Source organism: Oncorhynchus tshawytscha, linkage group LG06, assembly GCF_018296145.1.
Source record: "Oncorhynchus tshawytscha isolate Ot180627B linkage group LG06, Otsh_v2.0, whole genome shotgun sequence".
Classification (NCBI taxonomy): Eukaryota; Metazoa; Chordata; class Actinopteri; order Salmoniformes; family Salmonidae; genus Oncorhynchus; species Oncorhynchus tshawytscha.
The window spans coordinates 12,012,076-12,035,138 of record NC_056434.1 but is presented as its reverse complement, the minus strand read 5'-3'; the positions used below and the strand labels follow the sequence as shown (position 1 = coordinate 12,035,138).

At 43.9% G+C, this 23,063-nt stretch overlaps 1 protein-coding gene across 2 annotated transcripts; it reads left to right on the top strand.

Annotated features, from left to right (window-relative positions):
* Positions 1–1,157: 1,157 nt before the first annotated feature.
* LOC112246679 (DNA methyltransferase 1-associated protein 1-like) lies at positions 1,158–8,877 on the top strand. 2 transcript variants are annotated; one of them, XM_024415164.2, is made up of 11 exons: positions 1,158–1,307; positions 1,757–1,863; positions 2,070–2,161; positions 2,466–2,661; positions 2,960–3,118; positions 3,336–3,503; positions 3,623–3,808; positions 3,923–3,994; positions 5,294–5,366; positions 6,829–7,139; positions 8,149–8,877. In XM_024415164.2, exons 2-11 carry the CDS (start codon positions 1,768–1,770, stop codon positions 8,206–8,208), a joined length of 1,413 nt encoding a protein of 470 aa, XP_024270932.1. In that variant the 5' UTR covers positions 1,158–1,307; positions 1,757–1,767; the 3' UTR covers positions 8,209–8,877. The 2 variants fall into 2 exon arrangements, with proteins under 2 accessions (XP_024270932.1, XP_024270931.1); XM_024415163.2 differs by having other exon boundaries at positions 2,463–2,661.
* The last annotated feature ends 14,186 nt before the right edge of the window (positions 8,878–23,063 follow it).

Here is a 23,063-nt window from a genome sequence, read left to right as displayed (position 1 = left end):
GGTTCAGTCTGAGTACACCACTGAGATCAAGCAGAATGAACAGGAAGTAGAGGATGAGGAAGATGAGAAAATAGAGTGGACAGGTTACAACAAAAAAATGGTGGTTTTTTTTGTGTTGAATTCCTCTGTATTCAAGTATAAGAAAGCAATTCACTTAAAATGTTAATTGTATGTAATCTTTGTTGTTAACCCATCCAATCATTTTCTGAATGTATCTTCCAGGAGACACAGTATCATTCCAATTTCAGTGTACTTTGGAAAATGTGGGGCATGTTCAGAACAATAATAAACTTGTTTTTAATAATGATATTTTTATATATAGATTATTATTTTTTGACCCCCTTTTTCTCCCCAATTTTGTGGTATCCAATTGTTAGTAGTTACTGTCTTGTCTCATCGCTGCAACTCCCGTACGGACTCGGGAGAGGCGAAGTTCGAGAGCCATGCGTCCTCCGAAACAACTTCTTAACACAGCGCGCATCCAACCAGGAAGCACCGTACACCTAGCGACCTGGTCATCGCGCACTGCGCCCGGCCCGCCACATGAGTTGCAAGTGCGCGATGAGACAAGGATATCCCTTCCGGTCAAACCCTCCCTAACCCAGACGACGCTGGGCCAATTGTGCCTGGGCTCAAACTCAGAGTCTCTGGTGGCACAGCTAGCACTGTAATAATGATTTTAAGGAAACAGTCAACATGTTTCTTCTGTACATGTATTCATGTCTTATATATGACAACATATGGCACAAGTTGTGTCATATCATTTATCAATGATTTATCTGCACATCTATCACTCCAGTGTTTATTTGGTAAATTGTAATTATTTTGCCATTACGGCCTATTTATTACCCTACCTCCCTAATCTTACTTCATTTGCACACACTGTATATATACTTTTATATTGTGTTATTGACTGTACGTTCGTTTATTCCATGTGTAACTCTGTGTTGTTGTTTGTGTTGCACTGCTTTGCTTTATCTTGGCTAGGTCGCAGTTGTAAATAAGAACTTGTTCTCAACTGGCTTACCTGGTTAAACAAAGGTGAAATAAATAAATACGTTTTTAAAAACATTTTTATGTGGGTAAATAATTGAGTTCCAAGTTCACCCCCTCCGCATCAGTAAGTGGCGACAAACTTATTACAGAAGGGGCTTTACTGGCGAAGAAGAATTACTTCCGGTTTCCGCTGAACGCAGGCTTGTTGATTATAGCTTGTTGTTAGCCGTTAGCTAGCTAGCCAATTGTTATACTTTCACAGAATATTTGCTTTAAAAGGACAAAAACAGACGCGTGGATTCACCAAAAAGGTACACGGTAAAACGTTACGTTGAAAATGAACTATTTCATAACTAGCTATGTCCCGGATGGGCTTTAGCGCGGCAACGTTTGCCAAAGCCGGCTAGCTGAACATATTTGCTTGAAAGCTAACGTTAACTAGTCAACGTGAGCGACGCATTAATTAACTAGCTAAATTATCGACACAAAATTCAGGTATCCTCTTTGAATACACTTAATACATATGTTAACTTAATTATTAATCCATAAATTATAGACTGCTAACGTTGGTTTCCTGCAAAGACCGAGTAGTAGCCTCTGCAAAGAGATTAGCTAACTACATTGCTTGCTAGCTCCGCTTGCCATGTCTAGCCAATAACGTTTGGTAAGTAACTTGAGAATTAGGTGAGCTATCAGGTGAGGACATATACATTTGACACACAATGACAGAATACAAATACAGAGTAACTATTCTTTACAGCACACGTCATCATGGCAGCTGGTGCCGATGTGAGAGATATTCTGGAGTTGGCCGGAGGGGACAATGATGGGCCGATCAGTAAGAAGGATTTCATCAACTCCGAGAAGGTAAGAATGATGTCCTCTGATCGCAACCTGCCGAGGACCTGTCTTTTGATGGTGTGTGAGAGTGGCTTGTGTGGAACAACTTACTGTGTCCCAACTGTCCATTGTTGAGTTTCATTAGCACAAGCCTATCAACTGACAGTCTATCGTTTACATCTAAATTGCACAGTTGACGATCTGCACTCAACCTTAATTCCCCCCCATTACAGAAAAAGGCCAAGAAAACAACTGAAACGTTGACCTTCAAGAGACCAGAGGGGATGCACAGAGAGGTGTACGCCTTGCTCTACTCAGACAAGAAGTAGGAACCCTGTTTGACCCAAATTCCCTCTGTCTGGCTGCCTTGCCTCTTGGGCTGAACATACTCCATTCTTTTACTTTTGAGTTGTTAGATACTTCTGCGCTGTTGGAGCTAGGAATACAAGCATTTCGTTACATCCGCAATAACATCTACTAAATATGTGTATGTGACCAATAAAATTAGATTTACGTGAACACTGATCTCTCATAAAATGGTATTTACTTGTGATTTAATTTCTGTATTGTTGCGTTTAATAGGGTGTGTCACTAAATTAGTATTCTGACCACCACCTGTCTCTCAGCAGAGATGCTCCCCCCCTGCTGCCCAGTGACACTACTCAGGGCTACCGGACAGTGAAGGCCAAGTTGGGCTGTAAGCGGGTGCGACCCTGGAAATGGATGCCCTTCACCAACCCAGCCCGCCGAGACGGAGCCGTCTTCCACCACTGGAGACGCATGGCAGAGGAAGGCAAGGACTACCCCTTCGCCCGCTTCAACAAGGTAAGGAGAGGGGTTTCTCTCCGCTGTCTCTCATTGTTTTTATCTCTTTATTGTTCACTTCATCACTGTCGGTCTCACACATCTCTCCCCCTCCATCTCCCTCACTCTATCCTCCATCTCCCTTGCTCTCCATCTCTCTCCATCTCTCTCTCCATCTCTCTACCTCCCTCACTCCATACCCCTTCCCTCTCTCCATCTCTCTCCCTCCCTGTGACCACCCGTCTCCCTCTCTTTCAATTCAAAGGGGCTTTATTGCCAAAGCAAATGCAAAAATCTCTCTCCGTCTCCTCCTCCCTAGGCAGTGCAGGTGCCAGTGTACTCGGAGCAGGAGTACCAGATGTATCTCCATGATGACGGCTGGACCAAGGCGGAGACGGACCACCTGTTTGACCTGTGCAAGCGCTTTGACCTGCGCTTCATCGTCGTCCACGACCGTTACGACCATCAGCAATACAGAGTGAGGAGGCTATCTATGACTGACATTACACACACACAGATTTTAAATACAGAATTTGAATCCACAAATCACAATACAGAAAAGGATTCAAGTATTTCAAAACATTTAGAATATATATATTTTTTTTAAGGCAAATATTTGAATGTGTTGCATCGTGAAATATGTCTTTCCATGAAAATTGTACCTGCCGGTAACATTTCTGTATTTTTACTTTCAGAAACGGTCAACGGAGGACCTGAAGGAACGTTACTACAACATTTGCGGTAAGCTGACCAAGGTCCGCGCTGCAACAGGGACAGAGCCCAAGATGTACGTATTTGACGCGGGTCACGAGAGGCGCAGGAAAGAGCAGCTGGAGAGATTATTCAACCGCACGCCTGATCAGGTTAGCAGCACTTCCCCAAAGACAATTCCACTGTTAGTGTTGAAGGTTGAAATGGTAGTCCAAGATAATAGTTGTCTTAATCCTCCGCTCATGTTGCACTTCCCCGTTTTGCCCTGAAGGTGGCAGAAGAGGAGTATCTGATGCAGGAGCTAAGGAAGATGGAGAGCAGGAAGAAGGATCGTGAGAAGAAGGCCCAGGACCTGCAGAAGCTCATCACAGCAGCAGACACCAACACAGAGATGAGACGTGCCGAGCGCAAGGCTACCAAGAAGAAGCTCCCGCTGAAACGAGAGATGGAGAAACCGGTATACAAACACTCCCATTTGCCCAATCGCTTAATAAGGAACCTGATGTCACCCTGCTAGTTTGTCTTGTCTCTGTGCTCACCTCTCTACTGTCTCCCTATCTGTCCACAACAGACTGTTCCTGAGACGGCAGGCATCAAATTCCCTGACTTCAAATCAGCTGGAGTCACGCTGCGCAGCCAGAGGGTAAGCATGGCCATGCACTAAAATGATCAGTCACACATGATCTGTATAGGAATAGTATATTGATTTGCTTAGATGGTTCCCCCTCCAAATATCACCATAGGACCTTAGCTTCCCTCTCAAAGACCAATATAAAGCATTTATTGAAACTCCATAAACACCATAAAGAACTCTCATTAAAACACCATAAAGAACTCTCATTAAAACACCATAAAGAACTCTCATTAAAACACCATAAAGAACTCTCATTTGGAACACCGTAAAGAACTCTCATTAAAACACCGTAAAGAACTCTCATTTGAAACACCGTAAAGAACTCTCATTAAAACACCGTAAAGAACTCCCATTAAAACACCGTAAAGAACTCCCATTAAAACACTGTAAAGAACTCTCATTAAAACACCATAAAGAACTCCCATTAAAACACCGTAAAGAACTCTCATTTGAAACACCGTAAAGAATTCATTTGAAACACCATTTGAGTTTTTTGGAAACTCCACTAATGCTCTATTTTAAAAGGATAATTTACTTGTCTAGTATGGTATCATACTGCAGCATGTGATGTATGCTCATAGTGGATGGAGCATGTTAGACCTGGCTCAATGTCCCAAATGGCACCCTATTCCCTGTGTAGTGCACTACTAAAAAGTAATATCGCAATATTATTTTTGGATAATATAAATACGTTTTAGATTTTTTGATAGGTAGTGTTAGCTAGCATGAGTCAGCTGTACCTGCACCAAAACTTCATCCTATAGTTTGTTCTCATCTTTTTAAATAGTGAGCCAACATGTTTTCAGCACTTTTATTTCCATGACTGATAAACACATTTTCTCATGCTCTCTCTTGTCTCTCTGCAGCAGACATGTAGAGAGCAATATGTTTGGAAACTCGACTCACAATACATATCGTATCGGCACCTAAGTACCGTGATAATATCGTATTGTGAAGTCCGTGGCAATTCCCAGCCCTAGTGAATAGGGGTCCATTTGGGACGTTTCCCTTGCTCTCATCAGCAAAACCATGATTTATGCCATTAGCGGCACGCTAATATCTGTAGGATGTAGCAGAGGGGGCTTATTCATCTCCATGACTAATGGAGAGATGCTGCTCTCTATGTAATATGCATTGTGGGTAAAGGAGTGGAGTGTAGTGCTCCACAGATAATCTCTCAAATAAACTGGTGCAGATAAAAGCATTTTGATCAGCCACGCTGAAGTGCATTTCAGACGAATTAACCGCCAGAGGTGAAGATGTTTATCCCCATACACCCCAACATATTATTTTCTGTGTGTCTTACAGATGAAGCTGCCGAGCTCGGTAGGCCAGAAGAAGATCAAGGCCATTGACCAGATCCTGACAGAGAGGGAAGTGGGTGAGTTCAGTTAGGCATAATACCTACCATAATCTCCTCAGCATAAATGTTAAACAGCAAACCAAGGCACTGTCTGACTCACTCAAACAACCAGACCTGGGTTCAAATATGTGTATTTGTTATTGAAATACTTATTTTCTGTGTATTAGAGTATTTAAAAAATATCATTTTTTTAAATGTAACTTTTTTATTTATCTAGGCAAGTCAGTTTTAAGAACAAATTCTTATTTACAATGACGACCTACTGGGGAACAGTGTGTTAACTGCCTTGTTCAGGGGCAGAATGACAGATTTTTACCTTGTCAACTCTGGGATTTGATTCAGCAACCTTTCGATTACAGGCCCAAAGCTCTAACCACAAAGCTTGACGTTGGAGGCGGCTTATGGTAGAGAAATGCAACATTTAAATGATCTGGCACAGCTCTGGTGGACATTCCTAAAGTCAGCATGCCAATTGCACACTCCCTCAACTAGTGGCCTTTTATAGTTCCCAGCGCAAGGTGCATGATAATGATCATGCTGTTTAATCAGCTTCTTGATATGCCACACCTGTAAGGTTGATGGATTATCTTGCCAAAGAAAAATGCTCACTAACAGGGATGTAAACAAATTTGTGCATATAGAACATTTCTACAGTCTTTTATTTTATGAAACATGGGATCAAAACTTTACATGTTGCATTTATATTTTTGTTCCGTGTAACATTTAAACCCGGGTCTGGTAATAACATCTACCATTCCAATATAAATATCTCCCTCCCCACCAGCTGTCAGAGCAGATCACTGCACCTGTACATAGCCCATCTGTACATAGCCCATCTGTAAATAGCCCATCTGTAAATAGCCCATCTGTAAATAGCCCATCTGTAAATAGCCCATCTGTAAATAGCCCATCTGTAAATAGCCCATCCAACTACCTCAGCCCCATACTGTTATTCATTTTTTTTGCTCCTTTGCACCCCAGTATCTCTACTTGCACATTCATCTTCTGCACATCTATCACTCCATTGTTTAATTCATAAATTGTAATTATTTTGCCACTATGGAAAATGTATTGCCTTACCTCATCTTCTCATTTGCACACACTGTATATAGACTTTTCTATTGTGTTATTGACTGCATGTTTGTTTATCCCATGTGTAACTCTCTGTTTTGGTGTTTGTCGCACTGCTTTGCTTTATCTTGGCCAGGTCACAATTTGTAAATGAGAACTTGTTCGCAACTGGCCTACCTGGTTAAATAAAGGTGAAATAAAAATGTAAAAATAGAGCAAACACAGACCAAGGCACTCTGACTAGATAGTTGGACTTAAATATCCTTTGAGTTGATTTGTCCATGTATGTCAAGTAAAACAAGGCAAACCGTTTGGTTACTGCCAATGCATTGTGGTTCTCGTACAATGGTTAGTGGGATATTTCCTATCTGTGTGTTTCATCTTTCCCTACGCTGCTCTCTCTGTGTAGACCTGAACCCCATGCCCACAGAGGAGATAGTCCAGATGTTCAACGAGCTGCGCAGTGACCTGGTACTGGTCTATGAGCTGAAGCAGGCCCACGGTAACTGTGAGTACGAACAACAGATGCTACGCCACCGCTACGAGGCCCTGCTGAAGGCTGGAGGAGGAGGGGGGGTCCCCGTCGGGCCCCCAGGAGGAGGAGGACTAGAGGCCCCTGGAGGCCCCGAGGTCCCCGCCTGGCCTGGCCCAGACGACATCAAAGGCGAGGCCAAGGAGCAGATCATCGATGTGGTGGGAGCTCCGCTCACCCCCAACTCAGTAAGTCTCTCAGCCCACCCCGCTCACAAAAACCATTAGGCACCAAAGTAAGCATTTCACGGTAAGGTTGTATTCGGCAGGTGTATATGTGACAAATAAAATTTGATATGATTTGAAATGGAATTAAACAGACCGACACATGAGGGACTACCTGAACCAGGGATGCAAACTGGTCACCTTTTTTTGCGAAATTTGCCATTTTGAATCCAAAATAGGTGACCAGTGTGATTCGTGTATATCCGATAACAAAAGTTTGGGAGGGGAGAGGTGGTTGGATCACTACTGGTTGGATTCTACTTTATTTTACTCGGTGAACGTTATTCTTGCACACATGTAGCTTTGTGCTCTTGATCGATATCTATAGTGGCCACTATAATACAGCTAAAATGGAACGCCTGTTTGTTTCATACTTTTGCTACTTTAAGATGGTTTTTTCCCAAGTGCAATATTTAGATGTGTGTGGTCACAAGTGTTCTATTATTATAAAGGCCTTCATGGCTAACTGCAATATTACTGTATTGTTTCTTTCTCAAGACTGGTTTTCAGTAAAGTCTAGGCAACAAATAACATTGGATTGCTTTCATTACATTTTTTAGCTGTGAGTTGGGTTCATATTAACCACTTTTTATTTTACACACCGAGACTGATCATGTAGATCATATTCTTTGTTGTTTAATTAGTTCCAACCTGCATTCCTCCATAGCAGAGGTGTTTTGCATGTTTGTGTCATCTTTTTGAGCCCTCACCAGTTTGCGGCCCTGCTAAAGTTGTCCAGTAAGAAATGCCTATTTTCGTTGTCTGTTGCAATACGTTTTGATAGTGTATCCTAATGAATACGACCCTGTTGTTTTAACCGGAGGTAGCTGAATACAACTTGTCAAAGAGAATACATTTAGAAAATGTTCCAATGTGCACAGTTCTTAGTATTCTCATAGTTTAGTGTGAAATTATGCAGGTTTATACATGTTCTGGACCAACGGCTGACAGCATTTGGTGTGTGTCTTTCCAGCGTAAACGCAGAGAATCCGCATCTAGCTCCTCGTCCATCAAGAAGGTGAAGAAGCCGTAACGTCAAGCCCTGGTGTTTTATGGGACTGTGGAGAAGAGGAGAGTGGATGAGGTCACAGCCACCCTGGCCTCGGTTGAGCGGCCCACAGAACAGAATGCTGGAGATGGAGGGGGGTCATCCACCCCTCTGACAAATAACAAACAACCAAGCCTTGTCCCCCTCCCCATCACACCCTCATGAATACGACTGATACACAGGAATAATACCCCACCAACACCAACACATCCCCTTTACAGCCAATGGACCCCCCCCCCAGCCTATCATGACAGTGACAACGACTGACATCCCATTTCATTACTCTTCTCCCTCCTTCGCCCAGGCCGAGATGAGGCCAGATAAACTGTAAATAGCCAGAGTGCGCTAATTGAGCCATGGGGAGAGGAACGTCTATTTGAGATTGGGGCAGGGGGGTGGGACCTCTGACCACTGTCTTTGTTTCTCATCATGCTGTTTTGTTACCTGGGCTGTGTAGTTTTGTGTCTTACCTCTTAGTTGGCGGCTCGCCCTGTCATTGCGGTCAAAGTGACACTTCCTTACTCAGATGAGTCAAAAGATTTAGCTTGTGGGAGAGTTTGAACTGGCTCAGATGGACTGTTGTCCTCACTGTCTGAAATGGAGGAAAGCAATCCGCTCCATTACCCATTCAATAAACATCTTTGTTTTTTCAAATGGTCTTGTGTGCTAATATCTCACGGCTAGCATAGTACCTGTATGTAACTCATGCTAGAATCAGTCTGACCCCTCCAAAATCACCAGGCAAACTACCCTGAAAGATAGGACTGTAGTGGGTAGTAATATTTAACATGTCGGGGTATATACTCCACATGCAACTCGTAATAAGACGAAGTAATTGGCCTATTCAAATGTTTGACTCCATAAATATCATTAAAATAAGCAAGCATTAGGCAAAGAGTTGACACTGACACGTAAGAATTGGTCTGACAATTGTCAAGATCAAAGGCAGATATTTTAACAATGAATGTGTTCACACACAAGGTAGGAGGCTTCATTTACATAGCATTAACAAGCATTCCAAGAATAGAAATCCTAAGGTTAAGCATGAACAAGGAGATGCTTACTAGGCTTGAGGCCTAAAAGTCTAGGAAATTCAAATTAGTCATACAACCTTCCTCCATGGGCAGGATACAGGGTAAGAGAGAACAAAAGGCATTTAATTCCATTTATAACATGAAGGTGTAACCTTTCAATCCAAAACCAACCACCTTTGACCAATCAAACAATACCAAGTTTACAGAATAACCTGACCACCAAGGCCCAGTCTCCACAGGGTGTCAGCGCATAACCTGACCACCAAGGCCCAGTCTCCACAGGGTGTCAGCACATAACCTGACCACCAAGGCCCAGTCTCCACAGGGTGTCAGTGAATAACCTGACCACCAAGGCCCAGTCTCCACAGGGTGTCAGTGAATAACCTGACCACCAAGGCCCAGTCTCCACAGGGTGTCAGTGAATAACCTGACCACCAAGGCCCAGTCTCCACAGGGTGTCAGTGAATAACCTGACCACCAAGGCCCAGTCTCCACAGGGTGTCAGTGAATAACCTGACCACCAAGGCCCAGTCTCCACAGGGTGTCAGTGAATAACCTGACCACCAAGGCCCAGTCTCCACAGGGTGTCAGTGAATAACCTGACCACCAAGGCCCAGTCTCCACAGGGTGTCAGTGAATAACCTGACCACCAAGGCCCAGTCTCCACAGGGTGTCAGTGAATAACCTGACCACCAAGGCCCAGTCTCCACAGGGTGTCAGTGAATAACCTGACCACCAAGGCCCAGTCTCCACAGGGTGTCAGCACATAACCTGACCACCAAGGCCCAGTCTCCACAGGGTGTCAGTGAATAACCTGACCACCAAGGCCCAGTCTCCAAAGGGTGTCAGTGAATAACCTGACCACCAAGGCCCAGTCTCCAAAGGGTGTCAGTGAATAACCTGACCACCAAGGCCCAGTCTCCACAGGGTGTCAGTGAATAACCTGACCACCAAGGCCCAGTCTCCACAGGGTGTCAGCACATAACCTGACCACCAAGGCCCAGTCTCCACAGGGTGTCAGCACATAACCTGACCACCAAGGCCCAGTCTCCACAGGGTGTCAGTGAATAACCTGACCACCAAGGCCCAGTCTCCAAAGGGTGTCAGTGAATAACCTGACCACCAAGGCCCAGTCTCCAAAGGGTGTCAGTGAATAACCTGACCACCAAGGCCCAGTCTCCACAGGGTGTCAGTGAATAACCTGACCACCAAGGCCCAGTCTCCACAGGGTGTCAGCACATAACCTGACCACCAAGGCCCAGTCTCCACAGGGTGTCAGTGAATAACCTGACCACCAAGGCCCAGTCTCCAAAGGGTGTCAGTGAATAACCTGACCACCAAGGCCCAGTCTCCAAAGGGTGTCAGTGAATAACCTGACCACCAAGGCCCAGTCTCCACAGGGTGTCAGTGAATAACCTCACCACCAAGGCCCAGTCTCCACAGGGTGTCAGTGAATAACCTCACCACCAAGGCCCAGTCTCCACAGGGTGTCAACGCATCTAAGAGCTTGTGTGGGGGATGAGGCCAAAGTAAATAAGACAGAATTCCTAAGAAGACAAAACAGTAATTGAGTTCACCCTGTCCAGATATAAGCTACCACAGAGATCATACATTCATGTAGATAACATCAGAGTTATCCTCAGTGAACAGTAACCACAGAGATCATAAATTCCGCCAAAAATGAAATGTTCCTTTTTCAGGACTCTGTCTTTCAAAGATAATTTGTCAAAATCCAAATCCAGATCTTCATTGTAAATGGTTTGGGGCAGTGTGTCACAGCATCATCGGACTGAGCTTGTTGTCATTGCAGGCAATCTCAACACTGTGCGTTACAGGGAAGACTTCTCCTCCCTCATGTGGTACCCTTTCTGCAGGCTCAACCTGACATGACCCTCCAGCATTACAATGCCACCAGCCATACTGCTCATTCTGTGCGTGATTTCTTGCAAGACAGGAATGTCAGTGTTCTGCCATGGCCAGCGAAGAGCCCGGATCTGAATCCCATTGAGCACGCCTGGGACCTGTTAGATCGGAGGGTGAGTGTTAGGGCCATTCCCCCCAGAAATGTCCAGGAACTTGCAGGTGCCTTGGTGGAAGAGTGGGGTAACATCTCACAGCAAGAACTGGCAAATCTGGAGCAGTCCATGAGGAGGAGATGCACTGCAGTACTTAATGCAGCTGGTGGCCACACCAGATACTGACTGTTACTTTTGATTTTGACCCGCCCCCTTTGTTCAGGGACACATTATTCAATTTCTGTTAGTCACATGTCTGTGATACTTGTTCAGTTTATGTCTCAGCTGTTGACTCTTATGTTCATACAAATATTTACACATGTTAAGTTTTCTGAATATAAACGCAGTTAACATTGAGAGGACATTTCTGTTTTTGCTGAGTTTACATCCATATAGATAGCATCAGAGTACTTCTCAGTGAACAGTAACCACGGAGATCATACATCGATATCGATAGCATCAGAGTTCTTCTCAGTGAACAGTAACCACGGAGATCATACATCCATATCGATAGCATCAGAGTTCTCCTCAGTGAACAGTAACCACGGAGATCATACATTGATATCGATAGCATCAGAGTTCTTCTCAGTGAACAGTAACCACGGAGATCATACATCGATATCGATAGCATCAGAGTTCTTCTCAGTGAACAGTAACCACGGAGATCATACATCCATATCGATAGCATCAGAGTTCTTCTCAGTGAACAGTAACCACAGAGATCATACATCGATATCGATAGCATCAGAGTTCTTCTCAGTGAACAGTAACCACGGAGATCATACATCGATATCGATAGCATCAGAGTTCTTCTCAGTGAACAGTAACCACGGAGATCATACATCCATATCGATAGCATCAGAGTTCTTCTCAGTGAACAAGTTTCACATAGATACCAAACATGGATACTTTAGCATTAGTCTGTCACAATAGTCAGTCCTCTGAACACTATAACAGAGATACAATTTGTCCCCTCAGAGGGGGAAGGGCTGACTAGTCCTTGGTCATTTCCCTTTGTTACTGGACCATTTTCCATGCAGCTCCATGTGGCAGAGAACACATAGATTAGGGCCAAGCCTACAGGGCAAATCTCTCAAATCACCAGGAAAATTGTCCTAAAAAATAGGGATGAACGAGATTGAGAAGGCAGCCTACAACGGAGTGTGATGGAGAGGAGTCTTCCATTTCCTCAAGAACAGCCTGAATTCTTTGGGGCATGGGAACGTTGCTCAATTGGTTTCACGGGACCTAACGTGTGCCAGGAAAACAACATCAATATCATCACACCACCACCACCAGCCTGTACCGTTGACACCAGGCAGGATGAGGCCATGGACTAATGCTGCTTATGCCAAATCCTGACTTTGCCATCAGCATGACGGAATAGGAACCAGGATCATCGGACCAAGCCATGTTTTTCCCGCCTCAGTTGTCCAGTGCTGGTGATCGCGTGCCCACTGGAGACAATTCTTCTTGTTTTTAGATGATAGGAGTCGAACAAGGTGTGGTCGTGACAAGGACCGACGAGTTGTGCGTTCGAGATGCCGTTCTGCACACCACTGTGGTACTGCGTCATTATTTGCCTGTTTGTGGCCCACCTGTTAGCTTGCCCGATTCTTGCCATTCTTCTTCCACCTCTCATCAACGAGCTGTTTTCACCCACAGGGCTGCCGCTGACTGGATGTTTTTTTTTGTTTGTCGCACCATTCTTAATAAACCCTAAACACTGTCGTGCGTGAAAAGCACAGGAGGCTGGCCGTTTCTGAGATATTGGAACCGGCGAGCCTGGTACCAATGATCATACCACGCTCAAAGTAATTTAGGTCACTTGTTTTGACCATTCCAGCGTTCAATCGAACAGTAACTGAATGCCTCGATGCCTGTCTGACTGTTATATAGCAAGTCACAGCCATGTGACTCACTGTGACTCTGTAGGAACAAACCATTTTCGTGAATGGGGTGGTGTACATAATTAACTGGCCACTGAGTGTATATTAATTAATGTTCATCACACATTTGTTAAAGTGATAGTTCACTAAAATGATAAATACACTATATCATATGGAGAACTAGCAACATTGATAAAGCTTAGTTCTGGATGAGTAAACCAATATATATTTCTGGTCTCTGACACCCAAAGTCAGTAAACTACTAGCTAACTATCAATAAAATGTGTTAAGTTTGTAATTTTAGTGAAACACCCCTTCCATGGAGGTTTTCTTATTGATATAGAGAAAGACAAAAACAGCTATGCCTCTCCACTGGGCCTTATTAAGCAAGCTCTAAAGGGGAATCCACACCAAGGATGATAACTATAACAATAAATATAACGGTAACTATAACGATAATTCAAATGATGAGGAGCATTCACACTACAACGATAACTGCAAAAAGAGTGGAGAACAATAACGAGAGCTATTGTTTGGATCACTTTCAGAGTGATTCCATGCTTGCTAGCTAGCCTAGCTTCCTTCTACATCTAACTTCCATCCTCTCAGTCCAGGGGCACAATGTATGAATTTATGTTTGGATCAGAATCGCTGTTATAATCATTGGCCAGTACGGAGAATTAAGTAAAACCACAAGTCCAAATCCCTATCTCCATCCATGGCTAATTTAAGAAAGAGAACATGTTTGCTATCTAGCTAGCCACCGGAGGACAACAACACAAGCTGCAACAATTCCCATTCTTTCTCTCAATGTCGTTGTGCACTCAATGTGATATCATTGGTGAGAAGCCAAATCCCAACTGGCTTCCATTGACACTTTTTCTTGGTGCGCCAGGACCATTCACAGTTGAGCTCATTCAGTTTAGCTCAACGCTGATTGGCTGTTATTTTATACTTTTCTTATCAAGGGAGGTCAAATGCTCGCTGGCTTCCCTTGAGTTCAATGCTACGGGCGGTAACAATGTCATACTATTTTTGACCAGACAGCATCAGATAGATGGGCTACACATATACAGACAGAGAGGCGCTGTTTCGTCCACTCAGATGCTTTCTCCAGTGAGATATATTCAGCCTCTTGTGAATTGAAGCAGAATTATGAAACACAGAGAGACTAAATATGAATTATTGTATATGTTTTTGTATTTTTTTATTGATACATTTTTGGGGTAAACCTAACTTCCCTTGGCATCCATGAATACTGTACATTCAAAACATAGGGCTTCATAGCGGTTGTTGAATACGAATATTCACTTCAGTTTACAGCCTATATAGAAACCTATACTTTCTAGAAAAAATATATAAAATGTATTATTGTGTTGTTTTAGCTTATGGATAATCATTTTCTTGTCCCTAGAAAGTTAATCAATTGGGGAGATTTTCGAGCTGTGTGCCTGCGGGGACTGGAGTGCAACCTGGGGAGCACACTATAGCAGTGGTTTTTGGCTACTCTACTAATCTACCAACTGATTTTTGCTCTGTCCAGAGTACATGAGGGGGTACCCCCTCATGTGCATTTTACCATGAATCTTCTCATGTACCCCCTGTGGATAGGCCAAGTACCCCCAGGTGTCCCGGGAACCACTGCACTATAGGCTACCTGTAATTTCATAATCTGCTCAAAAAATACAAGGCACCTGTATATATTTGTTTTTACCATAAATAACTTAAGTTATGGCCATTCTTCTGAAAAAGTGGATTAAGAATATGAAAGTAATTGCAAAAGAGGACTATGATATGAATATTCAAAGACATAGGGTCTATGCTTTTGCTTTTGAGATAATGAGTATTTTTCAAGTCCCAGATCTCAGAACTGTTTTGTGATGTCTTCCTCTTTCATGACTCAATAAGTACATCACCTTACATACAGTTATTTGTTTATTGACAACTCCGCATTGTGTGATTGGATTGCAGATACCACCTTAAAGCACCATGTTCAAAGGTGTTTGCGTAGAAATTACTTTCTGAATATTATTTTTGTTGTATATTTACTTTTTCACAAATCTGACTTATCTCACCTAAAGAGCAACTGTGTGAATAACACATTTAATACCAAAATGTTAGATAGATACAGCACATACAGTATGGAACCAGGCCAGGAACAGCGTGTTATGTCATACTGTAGTGTTTAATGATAGAAGAGTAGTGTACAGCACATACAGTATGGAACCAGGCCAGGAACAGCGTGTTATGTCATACTGTAGTGTTTAATGATAGAAGAGTAGTGTACAGCACATACAGTATGGAACCAGGCCAGGAACAGCGTGTTATGTCATACTGTAGTGTTTAATGATAGAAGAGTAGTGTACAGCACATACAGTATGGAACCAGGCCAGGAACAGCGTGTTATGTCATACTGTAGTGTTTAATGATAGAAGAGTAGTGTACAGCACATACAGTATGGAACCAGGCCAGGAACAGCGTGTTATGTCATACTGTAGTGTTTAATGATAGAAGAGTAGTGTACAGCACATACAGTATGGAACCAGGCCAGGAACAGCGTGTTATGTCATACTGTAGTGTTTAATGATAGAAGAGTAGTGTACAGCACATACAGTATGGAACCAGGCCAGGAACAGCGTGTTATGTCATACTGTAGTGTTTAATGATAGAAGAGTAGTGTACAGCACATACAGTATGGAACCAGGCCAGGAACAGCGTGTTATGTCATACTGTAGTGTTTAATGATAGAAGAGTAGTGTACAGCACATACAGTATGGAACCAGGCCAGGAACAGCGTGTTATGTCATACTGTAGTGTTTAATGATAGAAGAGTAGTGTACAGCACATACAGTATGGAACCAGGCCAGGAACAGCGTGTTATGTCATACTGTAGTGTTTAATGATAGAAGAGTAGTGTACAGCACATACAGTATGGAACCAGGCCAAGAACAGCGTGTTATGTCATACTGTACAAAACATTAGGAACACCTTCCTTAATATTGAGTTTCACCTTCTTTTGCCCTCAGAACATCCTCAATTTGTTGGGGAATTTACTACAAGGTGTCGAAAGCAATTCACAGGGATGCTGGCCCATGTTGACTCCAATGCTTCCCACAGTTGTGTCAAGTTGGCTGGATGTCCTTTGGGTGGTGGACTATTCTTGATACACACGGGAAACTGTTCAGTGTGAAAAACCCAGCAACGTTGCAGTTCTTGACACACTCCAACCAGGCGCCTGGCACCTACTATCATACCCCATTCAAAGGGGCTTAAATCTTTTGTCTTGACCATTCACCCTCTGAATGGCACACATGCACAATCCATGTCTCAAGGCTTAAAAATCCTTCTTTAATAACCCGTCTCCTCCCCTTCAACTACACTGATTGAAGTTGATTTAACAGGTGACATCAACAAGGGATCATACCTTTTACCTGGATGTACCTGGTCAGTCTGTGTCATGGAAAGAGCAGGTGTTCCTAATGTTTTGTACTCAGTGTATATCCTATATCCACAAAGCCAAGTGGCAATTCTCTGGAGAGCACTTGGTGCTGGTCGATGGCACCTGGATCCAAAACTGGTGATTAGAGACTTCAGCTCGCCCAAACGAAAAGTATCCCCCTCAGCCAGAAAGAGGAGGGAGTTTAGCCACGGATATTCACTCAATTCCATTTCAATTCAGTCAATTTAGGAAGTAAAGGGGGATTTTACTTCTAGTTAAATTTTTTCTCAAAGGAGACATTGAAGAAAATGGATGCAAAAAAAATAAATGTTCGCGCTGAAGATGTCTACTGGTAATTTGAGGAATCTAAAATATATTTAGATTTGTTAACACTTTTTTGGTTACTACATGATTCCATGTGTTATTTCATAGTTTTGATGTCTTCACTATTATTCTACAATGTAGAAAGAAAAAACCTTGAATGAGTAGTTGTGTCCAAACTTTTGACTGGTACTGCATAAATATAACATATAATATAATAAAAATATAATATAATATATTTTGTTTTTGTAATTATTTTTCTGGGGTTCTGCAGCATCTTCAGCACCCTACTGTATCTGTGCATTTTAACAGTCAAAATCCTCATGAACTGGTGGTGGCACAGGTGGGATCGGAAACCTGCTGTGTAAGAAACCATTGTCAAATTAGTATGTTTGATTCAGTGTCCATCGGCTTAATTTTCACTCATCCATCTAGAATATATTATTTTGAATGACAGGGAGAGAGAGAGAGAGAGAGAGAGAGCAAGAGAGAAAGAGAGAGAGAAATAGAGAGATAGAGACAGAGAGAAAGAGAGAAATAGAGAGATAGAGAGAGAGAGACAGAGAGAGAGAGAGAGAGTGAGGCAAAACCATAACTTATGTGGCTATGTGCTATTCATTTGGAGGAACCTGCTATAGTCGGACAGGGAGCATATCTGAGGGACTCACAAGCTGTTTTCGGTGGGAGGAGGTGTAAAATTGCCCCTAATCTGGGGACAGTTTAACTTTTTCCCCACTAATGAGGTGGCAGGCAGCCTAGTGGTTAGAGCGTTGGACTAGTAACTGAAAGGTTGCCAGATCAAATCTCTGAGCTGACAAGGTAAAAATCTGTCATTCTGCCCCTGAACAAGGCAGTTAACCCACTGTTCCTAGGCTGTCATTGAAAATAAGAATTTGTTCTTAACTGACTAGCCTAGTTAAATAAAGGTCAAATAAAAATAATGGTTAAGTTTAGAATTGGGGGAGGGAAAGCTGATTCTAGATCTGTACCCATGGGAAACTTCACCCCAGAGCGTGGAAGGCGGAGAGAGGCTGGTAACACAGTTAAATGGATTCCTGGTGTCTATATATCATGTTGAAAATTGGCTCGTAAATCCACTGGTTTTGATCCATGGAACCCATCGCTGCTTGAAAAAAACTCAGTAAATGTGTAATTTCTCCCTTGACGGAGCACAGACGAGAGGTGATCATTCTTGTTCTCTCTCTCTCCCACCCTCTCCATCCCCCTGTATTCAGTGGAGCGCTAGGCTTGTATTGGATTAATGCTTTCCTCTCCTCTTCTCCTCCTCCTCTCCTCCTCTTCTCCTACTCTCCTTCTCTCCTCTTCTCCTCCTCTCCTCTTCTCCACCTCCTCCTCCCCTTCTCTCCTCCTCCTCTCCTTCTCTCTGCTCCTCCTCTCATTCTCTTCTCTTCTTCTCCTCTCCTCTTCTCCTCTCCTTCTCTCCTCTCCTTTTCTCCTCCTGTCCTCTTCTCCTCTCCTTCTCTCCTCTCCTTTTCTCCTCTTCTCCTCCTATCCTCCTCCTCACCTCTTCTCCTCTCCCTTTCTCCTCCTCCTCTTCTCCTTCTTCTCCTCTCCTCTTCTCCTCTCCTTCTCTCCTCTCCTTTTCTCCTCCTGTCCTCTTCTCCTCTCCTTCTCTCCTCTCCTTTTCTCCTCTTCTCCTCCTATCCTCCTCCTCACCTCTTCTCCTCTCCCTTTCTCCTCCTCCTCTTCTCCTTCTTTCCTCCTCTCCTCCTCTTTCTCCTCCTCCTCTTTCTCCTCCTCCCCGTCTCCCCTTCTCCTCCTCCTCTTTCTCCTCCTCTCCTCCTCCTCTCCTCCTCCTCTCCTCCTCTTTCTCCTCCTATCCTCTTTCTCCTCCTCCTCTTTCTCCTCCTCTCCTCCTCCTCTCCCCTTCTCCTCCTCCTCTTTCTCCTCCTCTCCTCCTCCTCTTCTCCTCCTCACCTCTTCTCCTCTTCTCCTCCTCTCATCCTCTCCTCCTCTCCTCCTCTTTCTCCTCCTATCCTCTTTCTCCTCATCCTCTCCTCCTCTCCTCCTCTTTCTCCTCCTATCCTCTTTCTCCACCTCCTCTCATCCTCTCCCCTTCTCCTCCTCCTCTCCCCCTCTCCCCTTCTCCTCCTCCTCTTCTCCATCTCTCCCCTTCTCCTCCTCCTCTTCTCCATCTCTCCTCTTCTCCTCCTCTCTCTCGTTTAATGCTTATTTGATATCTTATCTTCATCCTTTTATAAAACCTGCTACTATGAGAGTGTGCTTCTGTGATCTTAGAGGTGGTGTGTGTGAGCGCGTTTGTGTGTGCATGCCGAGTGTGTGTGTGTGTGTGGGCCTGAATGTTTGTATGTGTGTGTGTGTGTGTGTGTGTGTGTGTGTGTGTGTGTGTGTGTGTGTGTGTGTGTGTGTGTGTGTGTGTGTGTGTGTGTTTTCATTATTAACACCAGGTCCAAAATGGGTTGAAGGTGGGATGCCTCTGCCTCTCCCAAGAACATCCATCTGGATCAGCTGTAAGCTACACCACACACTCCTCTGCTCCTGTGTGTGTGTGTGTGTGTGTGTGTGTGTGTGTGTGTGTGTGTGTGTGTGTGTGTGTGTGTGTGTGTGTGTGTGTGTGTGTGTGTGTGTGTGTGTGTGTGTGTGTGTGTGTGTGTGTGTGTGTGTGTGTGTCTGTGTCTGTGTCTGTGTCTATGTGTGCTCATCTGCATGTGTGGTGGTGATGTGAAAGCATGAGGCAAAACACCAACTGAACAGCAATGGATGTTAGGTGATGGGAGGCAGATGGGATCTCTTTATCAACCATTGGACTATGCCTTTTTAATCAGGGCCTAAGCGGTGGGAGGGGTTTTATCATAATTGAGCTATGTCCTAACTAATGGTAGCTATATGTCACTGTGGCATGACTGCGCCGGTAGGACAGGGTAAGACTGGCGACAGACATCTGGTAAAAGACAGAGATTGGGACCGATAGAGACGGGTGCATCCCAGATAGAGACGGGTGCATTTGATCAAGGCCCATAGGGCTCTATTCCCTTTATAGTGCATCGCTTTTGATCAAGGCCCATAGGGCTCTGGTCAAAAGTAGAGCATTATAAAGGAAATAAGGTTACATCTGGGAAGCAGACAGCTATTACAGGAAGTGACATAGAAAGGGCTGCTCTTGTCTGAAGATGGTGGATTCCACTGTCATAGAAATACGTATGTCATGTCTCCCAACATAAAACTCTGTGGTCAAACTATGGTGATATAACCACATTAACTGTGTCCATATAATGACATGTCTATGACATTCCACATCTCTGTTTGATAAGCACATTGAATGACATCAGATTTGATATCTTCATGCAGTAGGGAGACTACATTACCAACCTGTCTATCTCTTTATCAATTCTCCACGTCTCTGTCCAATGTCATTCTGACTTCCAAACTTCCTAGCTGTAGATGTGGGTCACCTGAGGAAAAACGTTGAATTGTACAAGTTTATCTAATTTTATGAGATATTGTACAGCAACGTAGAGAAGGTCGGTTGAATTCTTAGATTGGTATGAACGCAAGAATCGCCCAAAGGCGGACAGTTGGAAGGAAATGTAATTTCCACTGGTTTTAGCTCATGTATAAGGCACAGCATACAGTACACAATACATTCACAATCCCCAGTGAGTACTGCTTACAGCCAAGTATTAAGCCCTATGTCCACTTTCAACAGTCTCCCTACATTCATGCCCTAAAGACCTGGTAGGACAAAAATAGAGTGTAGAGAGGAAGCAGAGACTCTAGAAGTAGACTTCTCATCCCTGGAACTGTCTACCTCTAGGGAGGCTGTGACTGAATAGAGCGTAGGACAGTTTGATAGGGTCACCTTCTCATCCATGGAACTGTCTACCTCTAGGGAGGCTGTGACTGAATAGAGCGTAGGACAGTTTGATAGGGTCACCTTCTCATCCATGGAACTGTCTACCTCTAGGGAGGCTGTGACTGAATAGAGCGTAGGACAGTTTGATAGGGTCACCTTCTCATCCCTGGAACTGTCTGCTTCTGTCTACCATTTTGACAACATGGTGCCGATAGAGATGGCAACTTTGCTTCAAGTCCTTAGGAAAATGTGCAGTATTTTGTTTTTTTATTGTATTATTTCTCACATTGTTAGCCCAGAAAACCTTAAGTGTTATTATATACAGCTGGAAAGAACTATTGGATACAAGAGACGCAATTTACCAGCATAACCAGCACTAAGAACAGGAATACCACTTTCCCAAAGTGGATCCTTTGTCTGCGCCTCCCAGGGCATTTGAATTGATTCCAGAGGCCGACCCAAAACAACCCCCGCCGGAGGAGAGGGTGCCGGAGCGGTCTTCTAGTGAGGCTTCGGATGCGCACACACCACCCACCGCTTCCGAGTATATTACTCGCTCTTGTCCAGTCCCTAGTTAATTAACAACATTGACGAAATTAGGGCAAGAGTTGCTTTCCGAAGAGATATCCAGGATTGTAACATACTCTGTTTCACGAAGACATGGCTGGCTGGGGACATGCTGTTGGAGTCCGTGCTGCCAATGGGATTTTCAGTGCATCGCTCCGACAGGAACAAACATCTCTTTGGTAAGAAGAAGGGCGGGGGTGTATGTTTCATGATTAATGACCCATGGTGTAATTGTAACAACATATAAGAACTCAAGTCCTTTTGTTCACCTGACCTAGAATTCCTCACAAGAAAATGCTGAACGTATTATCTCTTAAGAGAACTCTCCTCGGTTATTGTCACAGCTGTGTGCCCCCCCCCAAGCAGATGCCAAGACGGCAATCAAGGAACTTCACTGGACTTCATGCAAACTGAAAACCATATATCCTGAGGCTGCATTTATTGTAGCTGGGGTTTTAACAAAGCTAATCTGAGAACAAGGCTACCTAAATTTAATCAGCATATCAATTGCCGTACACGAGCGAGTAACACACTCGACCACTGCTACTCTAACTTCTGCGATGCATACAAGGTCCTTCCCCGCCCTCCTTTTGGCAAATCTGACCATGACTCCATCTTGTTTCCACTTCTATAGTCAGAAACGAAACAGGAAGCGCCCGTGCTTAGGTCTATCCAAAACTGGTCTGACAAATCGAATTCCAAGCTTCAAGATTGTTTCGTTCACATGGACTGGGATATGTTCCGGGTAGCCTCAGACAATAACATTGACGTACACGCTGACTCGGTGAGCGAGTTTATAAGGAAGTGTATAGGAGATGTGACTATTACAACCTTCCCTAACCAGAAACCGTGGATGCATTTAATCATGACAAGGCGACTGGAAACATGACCGAATACAAAGAGTGCAATTATTTCCTCCGTAAGGCAATCAAACAAGCAAAGCGTCATTATACAGACAAAGTGGAGTCGCAATTCAACAGCTCAAACACGAGACGTATGTGGCAGGGTCTACAGACAATTACGGATTACAAAAAGAAAACCAGCCCAATTGCGGATATCGCGTCTTGCTCCCAGACAAATTAAACAACTTCTTTGCTCGCTTTGAGGACAATACAGTGCCACCGACACGGCCCGCTACCAAAGACTGGGCTGTCCTTCTCCGTGGCTGACGTGAGTAAAAACATTTAGATGTGTTAACCCTCGCAAGGCTGCTGGACCAGGCAGCATCCCTAGCCGCATCCTCAGAGTATGCACAGACCAGCTGGCTGCTGTGTTTACAGACATATTCAATCAATCCCTATCCCAGTCTGCTGTCCCCACATGCTTCAAGATGGCAACCATTATACCTGTTCCCAAGAAAGCTAGGGTAACTGAACTAAATGACTGTCGCCCTGTAGCACTCACGACTGTCATCATGAAGTGTTTTGAAAAACTAGTAAAGGATCATATCATCTCCACCCTAGCTGTTACCCTAAACCCACTCCAATTTGCCTACCACCACAATAGGTCCACAAATGATGCAATCGCCATCACACTGCCCTATCCCATCTGAACAAGAGGAACACCGACAGTTGAAGTCGGAAGTTTACATACACCTTAGCCAACTACATTTAAACTCAGTTTTTCACAATTCCTGACATTTAATCCTAGCAAAAATTCCCTGTCTTAGGTCAGTTAGGATCACCGTTTTATTTTAAGAATGTGAAATGTCAGAATAATAGTAGAGAGAATGATTTATTT

Coding starts and splice junctions, on each gene's coding strand:
- LOC112246679 (XM_024415163.2), top strand. CDS start 1,768: ATGGCAGCTGGTGCCGATGTGAGAGATATTCTGGAGTTGGCCGGAGGG. Junction 3,504..3,622: donor TCAACCGCACGCCTGATCAG/GTTAGCAGCACT, acceptor TTTGCCCTGAAG/GTGGCAGAAGAGGAGTATCT. Junction 3,995..5,293: donor TCACGCTGCGCAGCCAGAGG/GTAAGCATGGCC, acceptor TGTGTCTTACAG/ATGAAGCTGCCGAGCTCGGT.